The sequence below is a fragment of the Eptatretus burgeri genome, chromosome 9, assembly GCF_056783735.1.
Source record: "Eptatretus burgeri isolate ZD-2024b chromosome 9, Ebu_testis_v1, whole genome shotgun sequence".
NCBI lineage: Eukaryota > Metazoa > Chordata > Myxini > Myxiniformes > Myxinidae > Eptatretus > Eptatretus burgeri.
Window position 1 is genome coordinate 1,437,714 of NC_140969.1, and position 16,610 is coordinate 1,454,323.

At 41.5% G+C, this 16,610-nt stretch overlaps 2 protein-coding genes across 5 annotated transcripts in view; one reads left to right on the forward strand and one right to left on the reverse strand.

Annotated features, from left to right (window-relative positions):
• Positions 1 to 16,610, forward strand: part of LOC147019407 (uncharacterized) — a 520,827-nt gene that overhangs the window by 441,882 nt on the left and 62,335 nt on the right. The gene's annotated exons all lie outside the window — the stretch shown is intronic.
• Positions 679 to 16,610, reverse strand: part of LOC147019415 (ribosomal protein S6 kinase alpha-5-like) — a 72,394-nt gene continuing 56,462 nt past the window's right edge. For all 3 annotated transcript variants that reach the window (XM_085893859.1, XM_085893858.1, XM_085893857.1), the window contains 2 exons: positions 14,654 to 14,817; positions 679 to 2,742 (listed from right to left, as the gene is read on the reverse strand). In XM_085893859.1, coding sequence (XP_085749985.1) covers positions 2,560 to 2,742; positions 14,654 to 14,817 — 347 coding nt within the window. In that variant the 3' untranslated portion in view covers positions 679 to 2,559. The remainder of the gene's footprint in view (positions 2,743 to 14,653; positions 14,818 to 16,610) is intronic.

Sequence of the window (16,610 nt, forward strand, 5' to 3'; positions counted from 1 at the left end):
TTTACTTGCCATGGAGTGGGAACGCAGTGAGAACAGCTTGTATGCACGGAACAAGCGCACTATGTACGATGGAGATTTAGATATACGTGCTGTTTCTGAGATTCTTGTGTGTACTGTGTACGATGGAGACTTAGATATCCGTGCTGTTTCTGAGATTCTGTTGTGTACTGTGTACGATGGAGATTTAGATATCCGTGCTGTTTCTGATTTCCTGCTTTTATAAGCATTTGAGGTGAGAGCACAGAGGTCATCCTAAATTTACAGCATATTACAGTAAATATCCAAAGGAAGAGCTTGTGTAAAGCAATTATATAAAGTGCCCTTACCTTTGTGTTAAAAATATGATACAAGATGTGGCGTTTGCCAACAGCCTCCAAAATAAAAATAAGATTGTCTTAATGCAATTACAAAATATGCAAACATGCAGGACGCTATAGTCAAGGGGTTTGTGCTCAAAACCCCGACACACAGGCGGCGCGAAAAGTGCATCGGCAGTAATCCCTCATGTATTCCTGGTGCCCTCGCATTAAATAGACAACTTTCAAAAAGTCAAGTTATTTTGTCCAAAAGAGGCCGTGCACAATAAATCAACGACGTGGCATAAATCCATCGTTTCACTAAATACGGCAGTAAAAAGAGGTGAAAGATAAATGCAGGGACACGACAGATGCAGGTGGGTAACAAGGGCAACAAAATATACTATTCAAGGGGTACCTGCGACACTGGCCAGGATGACAGGTGAACATGTCCCGCTCTGAGAACATTTCAAAACTGGTATGTACAATCGCTGATTTTATCAAAAGAATGCATCTTAGACTGTAAAATCATGGAGAACTCAAACACACCGCAACATGACACCTGCTGGCGGTTGTACATTCGAAAACCAAACTCTTCCAGGAAACCGACGACTCAGTTCCATAAATCAAGTAAACGGTAATCAGCATTTGTGTGTACCTCGTACTTTGTCTGAAGAAGTATCACAAGTCAGCTGGAGATCATTTGAAAAAAAACAAACAACTAAAAACAATCAAGCTTGTTATATCAGTACCTTTGGTTTAAAATCCAATTCAAAAAGACAATAAAAATCGAATCCAAACTGCATTTCACCTCAAAATAAACGTTTTCCTCTTTTAAATGCAAATGTTGGAACATGAAGTTTTACAAAAGGTAACAGTGTGGTAAGTTAAAGTTATTACCAAACCTTAAGTTCATCAAGAAACTCTGAAATAATGAATGTAATTATATAAATATGAATTGAAATAATAATATTACAATAACAAACTTGAAAGCACAGCATGATATTGATGTAGCCCTTATGAAACTGAAAATATAACACTGTGTACACCGATACACAAGATACGTGTGTACAATGTTTCCGGTAACAGCATAAAATGGTTGTTCACAATACCTTACGGAGCCAGAGAAAGTGCACATTAGGCACAGCTCAGAAAAAAAAACAATTAACCTTTTAGAGAAATAATATTGTGAATGGAAGAGTTGGCAAAGTGAAGGAAAAGTCTCCACAGATACCACGTGGAAGAAGGAAAACAAACATCAAAATTAGTTCAGAAATGTTCGAACAAAATTACATTACATATATCTGAGGCAAGCAAGGAACCCACGAGGCTGGCGCAAGGGACCGGCGAGACTAGGGCAAGCGACCCGCGAGGTCGGGGCAAGAGACCGGGGCAAGGAACCCGCGAGGCTGGCGCAAGGGACCGGCAAGACTAGGGCAAGAGACCGAGGCAAGGAACCCGCGAGGCCGGCGCAAGGTACCCGCGAGGCCGGTCCAAGGGAGGAATTTATAAGCAGATAAACTGATTTTGGAATTGATAATGATATTTATGACCCATGCAGGAGGCACATTTTGCTTCTCATGTATAATCTAAAACGCCTCACGGCCACGAAAGTAAGGAAAGACAAAGTAACGATGATGAACTCTTTCCCATTGCTGAAACCCTTTAAAAAGTTGAATTAAAAAGAAAATCGTTCATAAGAAAAAAATGTGAAATTTTGCACCTATCTGATATTCTCAACACCCATTGTTTCTTTTCAAATGTTTGATCCAAACTTGCACACCACCCACAGTTCAGAGAAGCAGCTGTACATCACACCTCTGTTCTCCACATTTTTGATTCATCACTTTTGTCAGTGTCTCAAAAGAAATGTTTGGGCAACCACCAGCAAGGCATAGTTTTACAAGTGACTTTTGAGTACTGCAAGAGTTGCGTATGAAAAAACGACTCGGATTTATGTCATACACAGGCTGTTCTCTTAATGGTGAAGCATAAGTGGTCGTGAAAAAACAGCCCACACAAACAGCCTTGAAGAATGAGGCGCCAAAGATGCGACGTAAAAGAAGCGAGTGGGATTTGGTAGAACATGACGCAGGAGAGGACAGTGAGTGCCATGAGACTGTAAACGGTAGAAAGGTTCCAGCACACAGATGTACTGTAATCCACAGGACGAAAAGGAAGATCCTGGTGGTTGAACAAATCGCCAGCCAGGAAGAATACCCGAGAGCTGTGCCTCGCACTGCTCGAGGAACATCACTTCGCTTTAGAGCATCTTGGAAGGGGAAGATTTCCCGTGGGCGTGTGAGGAAGAGGACGTCGAGCTCTCGCTTGAACTCGAGCGGGTCTCTGTGCTCGTGCTGCGCTTCTTCAGTTTGCGTCTCTTGGCCAGCGGAGCGTTGTCCACTTTCTGCAAACGGAAGCCTTCACGCTTGCATTTGTTGAAGGCCTAGTCAGGGAAATGGTAATGGAAGAAGAACCGTATTAAATTTGAAGCATCAGTTAAGGGTTGTACGTTAGCTACTCATTCAAATCACTTTTTTAAGTGGAATAGAAGCATCGTTGTAACAAAGAATCACCAGGTGGGTTTTTGTCAGAACTTGAACACACGAGACAGAGTGTGACAAAACGGACTTTGCCAAGGAACGAGATTTACAATTGCAGAAGAAACACCAACTTCTATTATCCTTCAATATTGTGTCCCTTGATCGATTACCTCTGCCACCGAAGGTGGACAGAGGTTGTTTTCACACTGTCTGTCCGTTTGTTTGTCTGCGAGCAGGATATCTCAAAAAGTGAACATCCGCATCCGATATTATTAAAGTGGTTCCTCACCATGGAGAGATAGGGCCAAAAACGATATATTGCACAATATCTCAAAAAGTTGAAGAAGTATTCGGGCAAAACTAGGTGGACAAGTTGGGTGTGTGACAAAGACGAATTGATTTGCTATTGGTGTCGGTCCGGATCCATGTGAAACACAAGGATGACAGTTTATAGCCGTGCTGAGATTCAAACCCAGGCTAGACAGCTCAGACAAAAGTTTGGATTGCTGGAGGGCCTACGCGATCCGACCAGCTTATGAAGAGAACTAATGACATATAAAAAGTATGTATGTAACTTTAGAATAAACAAAATACTCACGGGTGTCATTGAAAACCTTGTTCTTCAAGCATTTTGAATGCTCTAATGCATGACAACAAGTGAACAATGAGTTTGACACCTGATTGGCCTTTACAGTTGCTAAGGAATGTTGTGTCAAGCAATCAAGATTAGGGGGGAGAGAGAGAGAGAGAAGAGAGGAAAGAGGAGAGAGGAGAGAGGAGAGAGGAGAGAAGAGAGAACAGAGAAGAGAGAAGAGAGAAGAGAGAAGAGAGAAGAGAGAAGAGAGAAGAGAGAAGAGAGAAGAGAGAAGAGAGAAGAGAGAAGAGAGAAGAGAGAAGAGAGGAGAGAGGAGAGAGGAGAGTGGAGAGAGGAGAGAGGAGAGAGGAGAGAGGAGAGAGGAGAGAGGATACGGGAATGCGAGAATGACAAAAGAGAGAAAGGAAAGTTAAGGGTGAGATTAAAAGACTAAAGGGAAAGCTGGGAAGAGGCATGTGTGGAATATACAGGCAGGTGTGTGGGTGGCGTCAAAATTCAAAATTTAAAAATAATAAATATATGGCCATTGAAAACCATGATCCTCAAAGCATGATGGGAGAACATTGCTATTCTTAAACTGTTTTCTCGACTGTATTTTGTTTGTGAGGGGAACTCAAAATTCCCTTCGTTATGTGAACTGAAAGTTGAGTAAAAATGTTGAGTTTTCTACTGTCATCATCTATCTATAATTCCAGCAGTGTGTGTGTGTGTGTGTGTGTGTGTGTGTGTGTGTGTGTGTGTGTGACCACTGTTTCTCGACAACCACTGGTCCGATCTAATTGAAACTTGCAAGATATATTGCTGGGGCCCTGTGGATGTGCCTTTTCAACGTTTGATATTAATCGGACAAGTGGTTCTCAAGTTATGGCCATTTATTTACCAAACCAATGACAGGACACGGTGCTATGACGTCACGATTGACATCACAATTCCTCTTCTTTTTTTTTTTCTTTGCACGTACAGCAACGTACGTACGGGCACACACGAGCGAAGGAACGGCCTGTGTGGTTGTTTCTGGCACGTGGTTTGAAAGTTGTTTTTTTTGTTGTTTGTTTTTTGCATGCACGTATGGGCACGCGAGAGCGAAGGAACGGCCTGTGTGGTTGTTGTTTCTGGCATGCGGTTTGAAAGTTTTTTTTTCCACGTACGGCCACGCACGTACTGGCCCGTACTAGTGTATAATAATGGTTGATGGATGTACTGTAGCAATAGTCACTTATAAGGAACTCAAAATGGGACATTGAGGAAGTAACTTGTACAACGTTGTGCTTTCACACACGATCGCTTCAAAACACGAAACACAATACGTAGGGGAATTCCCATTCAAGCATTTTCCCTAATTCACATGCGTTCATGCCTATGGAGCCTTCTCAACGATGTACGTCGAGCACAGCAAGCATAAAACAGGTGGGAGTGTTTTACCGGGCCAGGACAGCTCATCTACCGCAGGTCCTTATTGTCACACAATGATAATAAAGCTTCCAGCTCACGCCGAGATTTCTGTTCCCATGGCGATGTCGAGATACTCAGCGAGCTCAGCATGTACGTTTCACAGCTTACTTCCATCACCATCGTGTGACGGCTGTATTTGTGATGTGACCAATGCAGCACTTTGCTCGCTGTACACAACAGCACACCCATAGCGGATACGTCTGTATCTTCGTAGCAGACGCTTCGACAGACTTTTGGCCATAATCTTTTATTTGCAATGAAGTTATTACATTAAGAATGTTGTTATTTGAAATGTAAAGCCAACGATAGGGGATTACATGTACTTATTTGAATAACCGAGTTGTAATCTATTACGATAATGAGAAGCATCCGTCTGTGTGTCCGTCACACTTTATTGTAAAGGGTTTTTTTTTTGTTTGTTTTCTTTACATTTATTTATTATCACATTATCACAGCCAGAGGCTGAATTGTGATTCATTTACAATATAAAATGAAAATCAAAATAATGAGAGAATAAAAATGCAACAGGGCCAAGAGACCACACACAGCAAACAGGGACTTAATAAAAAATACATGGATGTACATACCCGTTAAATTGATTACGACATTACAACCATAGTTCAAAAATACCATTTAACCATTGTATATGTAAATGTAAAAAGAGCTAGTCTCAGCGTGCATCCGTCCGTCCGTGTGACTATATGTCTATTATTTATGTACTATTGGAATGTACCTTGAGACCCTTTAGACTGCTGAGACTCCTTAGAAGTTTGAAAAACTCTCTAAGTCCCTGATGACTCGTAAGACCCCAAAACCCCTTAGACTCAGAAGACCCAAAAGCCTCTGAGGAAATTGAAAAGGGAGCAAGGAGATTGATCTTAATTAAAGGATATTTATGTTATTCAAAAGTCTAACTACATCAGGTATTGCACTCTTTCTGGAACGTTCAGTCCTGCATATAATTTCAATAAGTTTGTTGCTATGACATAATTGTCGAAGTGACGGTTGTTTGTCTGGTAGATAGTCTGGAAATCTATTATACAAAGAACATGCAAAGTTACAACAAAGTTGTTCTCGGCGTTCAAACAATGACTTTAGCTGGAAGGAACTCAGTAGTCCGGTCGCTTAAGGTAGAAATTTGACAAAATATTTACTGACTGGACAAAAGCACCAAATTTGGTACACAACTTCCTTGGCCAATAAGATCTAATTTTGGAAGGGGACCCAAGGTCAAGGTCACCCATGAAGGTCAAGGTCAAATGGTCAAAAATGACATTTTCTGTATTTCCAGAGAGCACGCCTAGCTCTATCAAAATACTCTGTTACAAATCAGTTAGTCACCCTCATTTGCATTCTATACACATCACTAATGTCGAAATATATTAAAATCGTATTACTAAGTGGCATAAAAAGCTGGTTTTCCCACGTTAGTACCATGGGAATGGTCAGGACCGTAAAAAATCTCGCCAAAACCTTTACCTACTAGATACCAGCAACAAACGTGCTACACAGCATACTTGGACCATAACCTGCATTTTCAGAAGGGGAGCCCAAGTCGAGGTCACCCATGAAGGTCAAGGTAAAGGTCAAAAACGTCAAAAAATGACATTACTGTATTTTCAGAGAAGATGCATCGCTGTATCCAAATAAGCTGTCACAAATTATGCAATATGTTTCATCTATGTTTTATATACAACGGAAATGGCAAAATATCTTCAAATCACATTACAAACCTGCATAAACCCCCAGTTTTCCCACTTTAGTACCATGTCCTGGATCAATTATCTCAAGTTAAATGGGTCAGGACCTGATCAACGAAAGTGACATTGGGTAAAGATGGGTTATTGTACCCCATACAAACAAGGTACGACCCCCTGAGATCGGGATGAGTAGTCGAATCTCGGTGACAGTAGGTTCCTCTTCCAGTCCCCTCGTGAGACGCATATGGGAAACCACAAATCATATCATCCACCACCGTGTCGTGAAAGACGAATAAGGGAAGATCCCAGCCGAAAAACGTGCGGCGTTACACCTGGCATCTCCGAGCGAGATATCGCATCGTGATGTTGTAAGATGAAAGTTGTCTCAGGATATAACCATTGGTGAGCGCACCTACCTGTCAATCTGGACGGGGCTCTTTTTGAATTTTCCTTCAAACACGATCATGTTTCGAGGTGCTGAATTTTTCATGGCAAGATTTGTGCCAGCGAGCCTTGTTTCGGATGAAACTCTGCTGTCCCAGAACTACCATACCCCACATTGATGGGAAGTGCATTCATTTCCTGGAACAGCCCAACATTCTGAAGGAAATTGGTGTATGCTGCACCATTTCCATCCAATGAGTTTGAATCGAGGGGACAACGTAATTCCTCTGCAGATAGTGACTGGCACATGACACAAAGGTCCCAATCAACCCGGTGCGCGACCTGGAAATAAGAAGAGTTATAATAAAGGAGTCGTCTGTATCTGTACCTATCGGGACTAAATTAGGATATTGTCAAAATATACATCCAGCAAGCCCTAATTATGCCAACAGGCTGATTTCATCATCAGGTTGGACTCCCCGACACAAAAATGTAGGAAATTTTGAAAAAAATATAAGAATCAACTTGGTGCAATTGAAATTATAGTATTTATAACCTACCTGAAATTATTTCAAGTCACACTTTCAAGTAGAATTGAAAAAAATCAAAAGTTGGGTTAAAAATTAGAGCACAAAATGTACACACTATTTGAAATCACCATGCTTGTTATTTATTATGATTGATTCTATTTGTATATGTGCAGAACTGACTTTTCATAAAACATTGCTTAGCCATTAGATTCGAAAATAATCATTCACAAAATGGTCAAAAGTAGTAAAATCAGCAAATGGATAAGGTGAAATCATGTCACATTAAAAGAGTCTCAGCACTGGAACACTTTCTGCTTTGATTGGGCCCTCAGGGCATGACAATAGGATTGCTTCTCCCTCTCAGGAATAAATAGGCAATCATAAAAAGCTGTTTTACAGCTAAATAAAGGTCTTGGATAACCTTTATTTAATGGAAGTTTCAACTCTGTGGCATATTTAAAGGCCAGGTAATTAGAAAAAGACTTCAAAAAAGGTCTCCGCACAAGCACACTCTCTGTGTCGTGGGGGTCACTCCCCTTCTTGCCCTTTTTTGGCTTCTTGCCCTTCTTTACTACACCCCTCCCCTCCTGCTGAGAATTATCCCCATCATAAAACGTTCAACTACATAAAAAGGCTTATGTTCTCTCTCATCTGATTGAACACAAAAATGAAGGCAAGCCGACCCAGCCCTCCTCCTGGCCTTATCATCATCGATGACGATTGATCGATCGTCTTCCTCAAAGGTCAAACCGGATCAGCAATTGACGATCGATTTTATCCTCCAATCATGTCAAAATTCATTCCACAATATCACACATGATGCCTATTATCTCTCATTTAATTAGTAGTATGCTTTCTTTGTCATATCAATGAGAACAAATGACTGAAAACAAATTTCTGAGCAGATTACAAATTAAAAACACACTTACTGCCGCCAGTGCCGCCATTTTGTCCGCATTCCAGTGGTTCCTCCGCAACAATAGGAGCATTTTTGGGCGTGGCTAAACACGAAAATTCGAAGGCCTATGAAAGCTGCCAATGCAATTTTTGTGCTTGGCTCCCCTTCCAGAATTGTTCAGTACATCATATAGAAGCCCTGTAGCAAGTTTGTTGCTTTTGTCCAGTCAGTAAATGTTTTTACCCTAAGCGACTGGACTACAGGACATTGCGGAAGGAATCATAATCGCTTGCAAAGATAATCCTCAATGCTCGTCTTTGTATTGATTCAATCAATACATGCTATTGTTACTCTCGCTAGAGGAGAAGGTATTGCATTTGGGTCCGTTTGTTTGTTTGTCTGTTTGTTTGTTAGTCGACACAGAACTTTCGTGTTTTTCTCCGCAACCGCTTGTCGGATTGAGACCAAATTTTCACCATTGGTGCAACTACTCATGCGGAATGTTTTAATGATAATTATGACATCATAAGTCACGTGGTGTGGCAGCCATATTGGAAAAACTAAAAACCTTTGGACTTCTGTATCTCTGAAACCACAAGGAAAAAATTGAAACTTGGCAAATAGCAAGTACTCCTCATGGGGAATGAGTGTGATTTTTTTTATGATGTCATAATTGCATATGTAGAACACCACATCCGATTAGTATGAACATTTTTGAGGGTCATCTCGGGATAAAATGGTCAACAGAAAAAAAAAAATCCATGATATCAGTCACGTGATTCGGCAGCCATATTGTTCAAAATAAATAAATAAATAAATAAAAACCTTCAAAAATCTTCTCTGAAGTGGCTGAACAAATCGAAGTGGCTGAACAAACAAGTCATACTGCCTCATGGACAGGCAGTATGACTGCCTGTCCATGAGGAACAAAAGGTTCACACATATGACATCACATGTTTTGATCACATGTTTGGCAGTCATATTGGATTTACCCTCGAACCTGTAAAAAGTACACCACTCAAAAGAAGTCCTGGCGAGGGTCTGCAATCTCCGATTGCTCTTTTTCTTGTTGTGTTAGTGACGAATACCATACAGGACAGCAGTATTATAACATCGGTCTAATGTAAGGACTGTACACAGTGATGAGATCTTCTGTTGGAATACGGAACTTCTTCAAAGATGGAAGCACATACAACTTTCTAGACACCTTCGAAGTGATAAGATTTACATGATCTGCCCACATGAGATCATTGCTGACAACGATTCCCAACAGTTTGACCTGCTGACTTTCCTCGAGTCTGACATTAACTTGAATCTGCAGTGGTGGCAGCTTGCGGCGAATGAACGACACCCGTATGATATGACACTTTGCTGGATTAAGCCACATCTTGGATTCTGTGCACCAGTGTTCAAATTCTGAAAGGGCAATTGGGAGGTTACATGGAGAGTCTATTTGGCACGACTCTGCAAACGTGAGGTCATCCATGTATTTCCACCTCCTGATGTCCGATGACTGGAGAGTGTCACTGATGACTGCTAAGAAGATGAGCGGACCCAGTCGCATTCCTTGTGGGACACCACCAGTTGTTGAGAGAGGCATCGAAAATTTTCCCTTGTTACGGACTTCCTGGCTAACAGCTTGGGTTCCTGCTGTTGTGCAGGAGGGTGGCCTGAAAGTCTCTTTACCCCTGCTAAATGTCTTGCACCTCCCTCCCTCCCTCCCCCATCGTGGTATGCGGCAACACTGTCTCACTGATGCGGGAGTCAGTAAGAAGTTAGTATGAAGTTAGATGGCATGGCGGACACAAGTTGTTACACTGTCAAAGGGCGGGTTGTCGCTTGTGTTTGGCTATATGAAATGGCACACACAGAAAAAACAATTACTCAAGTGCAGACAGCTTTCATGGAACGCTTTGGAAAATCACCACCAAAGTCCAGATCTAACGACTCCAGGCAACAATTTGTCGGGCTTCATCAAGGAGAAAGTGTCGACAAACCGGTATAGGATGATTAAAGAATTGTGCGCTGCAGTCTTGGCGTCTTTCACACAGGTGACTCCACAAGATGTCCAAGGCGACTTGGTGACAAATTCAGTGGTGCACGGAGAATGCCGGTGTGCATCCACATACAACGACTGATTCATTATTGTAAGTACTGCACAATAGAACCTGAAAATTAAAAGTTTAATCACAAATTATTTACTGGGGAGGGGTAAAGGGGCTTTCAGGCCACCCTGTACAATAATAAAAAAGGTCCCTTTGGAAGGTTAATCAACTAGCTATTTACTTGGTTGGAAAATTAATAATCGATTTACTTGGAACAAAAATGAGTATCTGTTTAATTATAAAAATGCCTGTTCTGAAAGTGCGCCTTTCCAGGATCGAGGAAGATGCAGGACCCGGAGCTTTAATGGAGCAGTTCCAATTTTAGAGAGCAGGAACCTTTATAACTGGAGAGCTCGTAGAATACCTTACCTCTGCAGTTTTGAGAGAAGAAAAGGACATGGTGGGGTCGACGAGCGGCAAATTTGATTGGTCGTGATGACGTAAAAGATGATGTGATGACGTACAATGCCATAATATTTTGTCAAAGTATTGCAACAGAAGGGTTTTCAAAGTGCCAGGAAAGTGACTTGTGTTCTGCAGTGTTCCAGTAAATAATTTAATTGAAATTAAATAAGAATTTGAAAAGGTGCAGAAAAAACAAAAGACCGTTTTTTTTTTCTTCCTCTTTTTTCAGAAGTTTACCGCTGCCATTGATGCACCATATATCTTTATATATGTATATTATATTGATGTCTTTTACACCACCTTGTATAACACGTTACATTAGTTCCCTGTGCCTGTTGTTACTGTCCTTTATGATGTCCTTAAAAACAGTAAGTTTCCTGGTCGGAATGATTTTCAATTTTGTTTGACTGACAGACAGACACAGACAGACAGAGTAAAAATAATATCTTACTCATCTCTGCTCATGTGCGACTGGGACGACATTCTATTCCGTACATTTTGCCAAATTCAGAGCCAAAGTACCGCTAAACCGCAGGTTCGCGTTTCGATTCATGTTCCGACGTGTGTTCAAAATAAAACATTCAATTGAAATTATGTTCCTCGATCATAAACTAAAGGCCCGGTCACACCTTGATGTTTTAGCCAACGTATGCCGATTTTTGAATTTTTTTTCTAATACGCTGGCACACGTTGAATACGTTATGGGTAAGTTTTGATAACATTGAGAGCACGCTGGCATACGTCGTAGTACGTTGCCATACGTCGTTGTACGCTGGCTTTAAACGTTGTACTTTTCGGTTGTCCTCAAATTTTTTCATGCTTGAAATTTCACGACGTATGCCGGCGTATGACTCACACGTTCCGCTACGCTGGCCACAAGTTGTAGGCACGGTCTGCGATCGTTGACAAACGTCAACACATGCTACTTGTAAGTTAATCATAAGTTGAGACACGCCGAGGTAATGTTTAGAGTACCCGAAACTTATTTCCTACCGATGATTAACGTGTTGTTGGCATGTTACGCGATCGTTGCCACACGTCGACAGACGTTACTTTTAAGTTACTCATAGGCTGAAAGACGTCGGTATAATGGATCGTCCTTGCGTCAGCGTCCACGGCCACGGCCAGGACACTTATTTGCAGCATTCTTCAAACTTTTCTTCGGCATGACGAGGATGTTCACACTTCGATGTCGAGCTTGGCTATGATTCCAATTGTCCATCGGCAGCGTCTATTTAAAATAGTCGAGTTTGAGCGTTTTAACACGTTCAGAAGAAACGTTTCAAATTTCCAAACCCCAGCGTCCAAAAAAAAACAAAAAAAACAAACAAAGGCGAGTGATTTAAATCGTTCATTGTAAACAATGAAAATAGCTGAGTGGTACCGTTTAAAAGTCGTTGAGTGTAAAAAAAATCAAATTGTTGAGCGCAAGCGTCTACTTTCAATAGTGGAGATGCAGCCATTTAAATCGTTGAGTGGCAGCCTATGAACCTACCCGTGGACACGCGGACGCAAGGACGATCCATCATAACCCACACCCTCCCCCTCACACTCACCTACTACTGCCAACATGAACAAACTACTACTAATACTAATACTAATAGTAATACTGATACTGATACTGTTACTGCTGACATGGACATCGACTCAAAAAGGAACTCGAAAACACTGTTGGGTTCCCCTTTTATGAACACCATTTTTATATACCGATTCCCAAAACCGCTGGGAACACGTCTTTATATGGCAGTTGTAAGCTAGAAACACGTTAATTTTTTTTTTTTTGTCGACCGGAAGACGTCATTGGAATACGTCTACATACGTCGATGTGTGTTGGGGCTACGTAAAGAATTGGTTCAAAGCACGTCAAACATAAGTTAGAAATAAGTTTCGCGTAAAAAAGACATTACCGCGACGTGTTTCGACTTATGAGTAGCTTATAAGTAGCCTTTGTGGACGTGTGTAAGCGTCCACATATCGTGTGTAAAACTTATCCTCATCGCATGCGAACGTGTGTCATACGCCGAGTACGTCGTAAAATTTTGAACATGTTCAAAATTTCTTGACGTACTCTACTTACTACGACTTATGATAGCGTATTTAGCGTTCTACTCGCGCATACCAAACTTACCCATACCGTATTCGACGTGCCCCAACGTTTTAGACACACTTTTTGTTACGTCGGCATACGCTGGCAAGATCGCCAAGGTGTGACCGCGATGTTGTCACTTCCATTTCTACGGCAGTTATGATTTGAATCGTTGTGCGTCAGCCTTTTAATAGGCTATGCCACGTGATCGTCGGCGATGCGTGCAACGCGCTATGCCTGAGTTAGACTATCGTTGGGCATCGGTTGTGTAGGCCGACAACAGGTTCAGCATTCGTTGGTATAAGTTATCTATAACACAACGAAACGTTCTGTGTAGTTACCAATGCGTTATACATAAGACCAAGTCGCTATGAATACGTCCGAATCTTTAAAAAAAACATCAAAAATTCAACGTAAGCCAGCGTTTTACATAAATTTTAACACGTTGCCATCGCTGGCTAAAACGTCAAGGTGTGACCGGGCCTTAACGTTTAGACAGATAGACAGACAGCAGACAGACAAAGTGAACCAATTACTTAACCCCACATTTCGCTTCACACGCATGGGGTAATAAAGTTTGAGCACACAGAAAAAAAACAAAAGCTACGATGACAGCAGCAGCAACTTTTGGTGAAGATCTGGATCCGAGAATTTTTTAAGCGATTCTTCACCATTGAAGGCGAAACTTATATATATATATATATATATATATATATATATATATATATATATATATATATATATATATATATATATATATATATATATATATATATATATATATATATATATATATATATATATAGCATGATGTATCAAAAAGTTGTGGACGGATTCGGATTAAACTTGGTGGACATGTTGGGTGTGTTTCAAGGACAAATTGATTCGAATTTGGTGAAAATCAGGATCCAGATCAGGACTCGAGAATTATTTGATTCTTAAAGTGATTCTTCACCATTGAGAGATAGTGCCAAAAACAATAAATAGCATGATATCTCAAAAATGTGTTGGGCCCGATATGTTCTCGTGGATCAGGCATTGTGTGGCGGAGGTATGCGCTCTACCGAGTACCCTTCTAGTTTTTCGCATGTTTCACTTCATTTCCCATCCTCATTGAGACATTTCCCATCCTCATTGAGACTCACAGATCGACGTGCATTAAGTTTGTGAAATGCAATATTCTGTACTTTGATTAAACCCGCCGGAATTCTTCAGTGCATTATTCAAATCCAGTTCTTCCCTTATGGTTCTTCCAATTGAAGCATCAATGTGTGACGGACGTTAAACTTTGCGTCCCATCTGCCAACATTAGTTGGTGGATTCAGCACCCTGAATAAATTGCAAATTTTGCATTAACCCACCAAGGGACATTGAATCAGTGGCATAGCAGCACCCTCCTCCTCCCCTCACCCCCACCCTCCCTGCCACCACCCACCAATGCTGCAACCTGGAGCCCATATGCTTCTCGTGCCTACCCCTTATCAACTGTGCATCTATTCTGCTCAACCATACTTTCTGACAGGGTAACTTGTATCAGCTTGTACCAGCACAAACACCTGGATTTCCCCCTTTTATTGAAGCTGAACATGTAATTGTCCAACAGTCCCTCACCACCTGCTTCGATTACCAGTCGTTGAAAAAGCAACTTGGGAAGATTACCTGGAAGGTGGCTTTGAAGTACGTGTTGACAGAAGGGCCAGAGGAAACAAGGATGTCTGGCGTGAGCAGTGGGTTTGCGGAGAGTTGACTGCCATCCTGCAACCATTCATTCAATCGTAGACCCTCCATCTTCACCCGCTTGTTGGGGTCAACAGTCAGCAAGCCTGATAGAGACATCATGTCATGTATGCTCCTTCCTACATAGAAGATGTAATGATCATCAAGTTATATTCATTAAAACAGAGTAAGGGGGTGTTGAGAATGACATCATTCTGACCTCCGTCTGCATACAATACCGGACCATACACAGTATTAACTTTTTGTAGTGTCCATTCTGCAATGTTTCTCTTCAAACGTCGGACATCCATACAAAGACGCACATCAGTGTAGACCTGAGAAGTTACATCAACTCACAAAACCATGTGTTTGAGGGAAGCTTTGTTTTGGGCTCCCAATAAATGGCTGTTTAATACACACCAAATTATTAATATAATACGGATAACAAGAATAATAGCACATATCCTGGAATGGCCTACATGTCCAGATTCTTTGAATAAAGAATGTTCCAAACAACTTATCAACATGTAGAGGTTTAAAATCACTTTTACTTTATTTCAAAACACTCCAAATGCTGACTCCACTCCAAAACACTCCACTCAAAAAACACTCCAAATTCTGACCTGCTTCTACATTATCAACCCTGTGCTTCATGTACTTGTGGTTTTTTTCGTGAGTGTATTTGCAGTCTTTCTGACCTGCTTCTACATTCGCAACCCTGTGTTTCACGTATATGCAGTTTTTCTGACCTGCTTGTACATCTGTGGCCCTGTGCTTTTCACACTTGCAGTTTTTCGTGGGCGTATTCCTGGTTTTTATGACCTGCTTCTACATACGCAGCCCTGTGCTTCGCGTATTTGTGTTTTTTTCTGACCTGCTTCGACATTCACAGCCCTGTGCTTCACATATTCGTGGTTTTTCTAACCTGCTTCTACATACATCTGCAGGCCTGTGCTTCTCGTATTGGCGGTTTCCACAGTTATTTCCACATTTATTGCTTTTTCTGACCTGCTTCCACATTCCCAGCCGTGTGCTTCGCATATTCGCAGTTTTTATGACCTGCTTCGACATTTATGCCTGGTGTTGGCTTCATGGTTAGGGCGGCGTGCTTTGGATCCTTGGGTCCTGAGTTCAAATCCTGCTCAGCTGTTGAATTAATACCAGGTGGGGTTAACTCGGCCTGTCATCCTTCCGAGGTCGGCAAAATGAGTGCCAGCTTGCTGGTAAACTGTGTCAGAGTGGCAACCCGTCCAAGATTGTACCCAATAGCCAAGGAGACTGCTTAAGCAGCACCAACACTCTGCACAGAGTACGGTCCCAATCTATCTATCTCTCTTCTACACTTGCGGAGCTGTGCTTCACATATTCACGGTTTGTTGCAGGGGTATTCGCAGTTTGTTTTACCTGCTTCTACGTCCGTGGCCCTGTGCTTCATGTATGCATGGTTTTTTTTTTATGGGATTTTTGATTGTCCCTTATAAATCACGAACCGCTGGGAACCTATCCCCCCTTTTCCCATTGAAATAATGCACCAACATTCACGGTTCAACATTTGCGGCATTTTATCAGAACACATCCCCCGCAAATTTTGAGGTCCAACAGTATATACATATTTTATGGCTATTGATGCCTCACTGTAAACGGTGAGGCCAGATTGTATTTGGGCCCAACAAGGGGCATCTGCCACATGGACACATTGTGTCACGTCCACCAATCACAACCAGTAAGAATCATTGTTGTTCTTAAACAGTCGGGGAATGTATGAATGGAAATACTGAAATTCTCCCAACTTCAACCAAAGCTGTGATGTGATTATGTCAACACAACAGCATCATGATATTGTTGATGACATAATTATGGCGTTGGTCTAAGTTTGGAGAATTTCAGTGCATATATATAT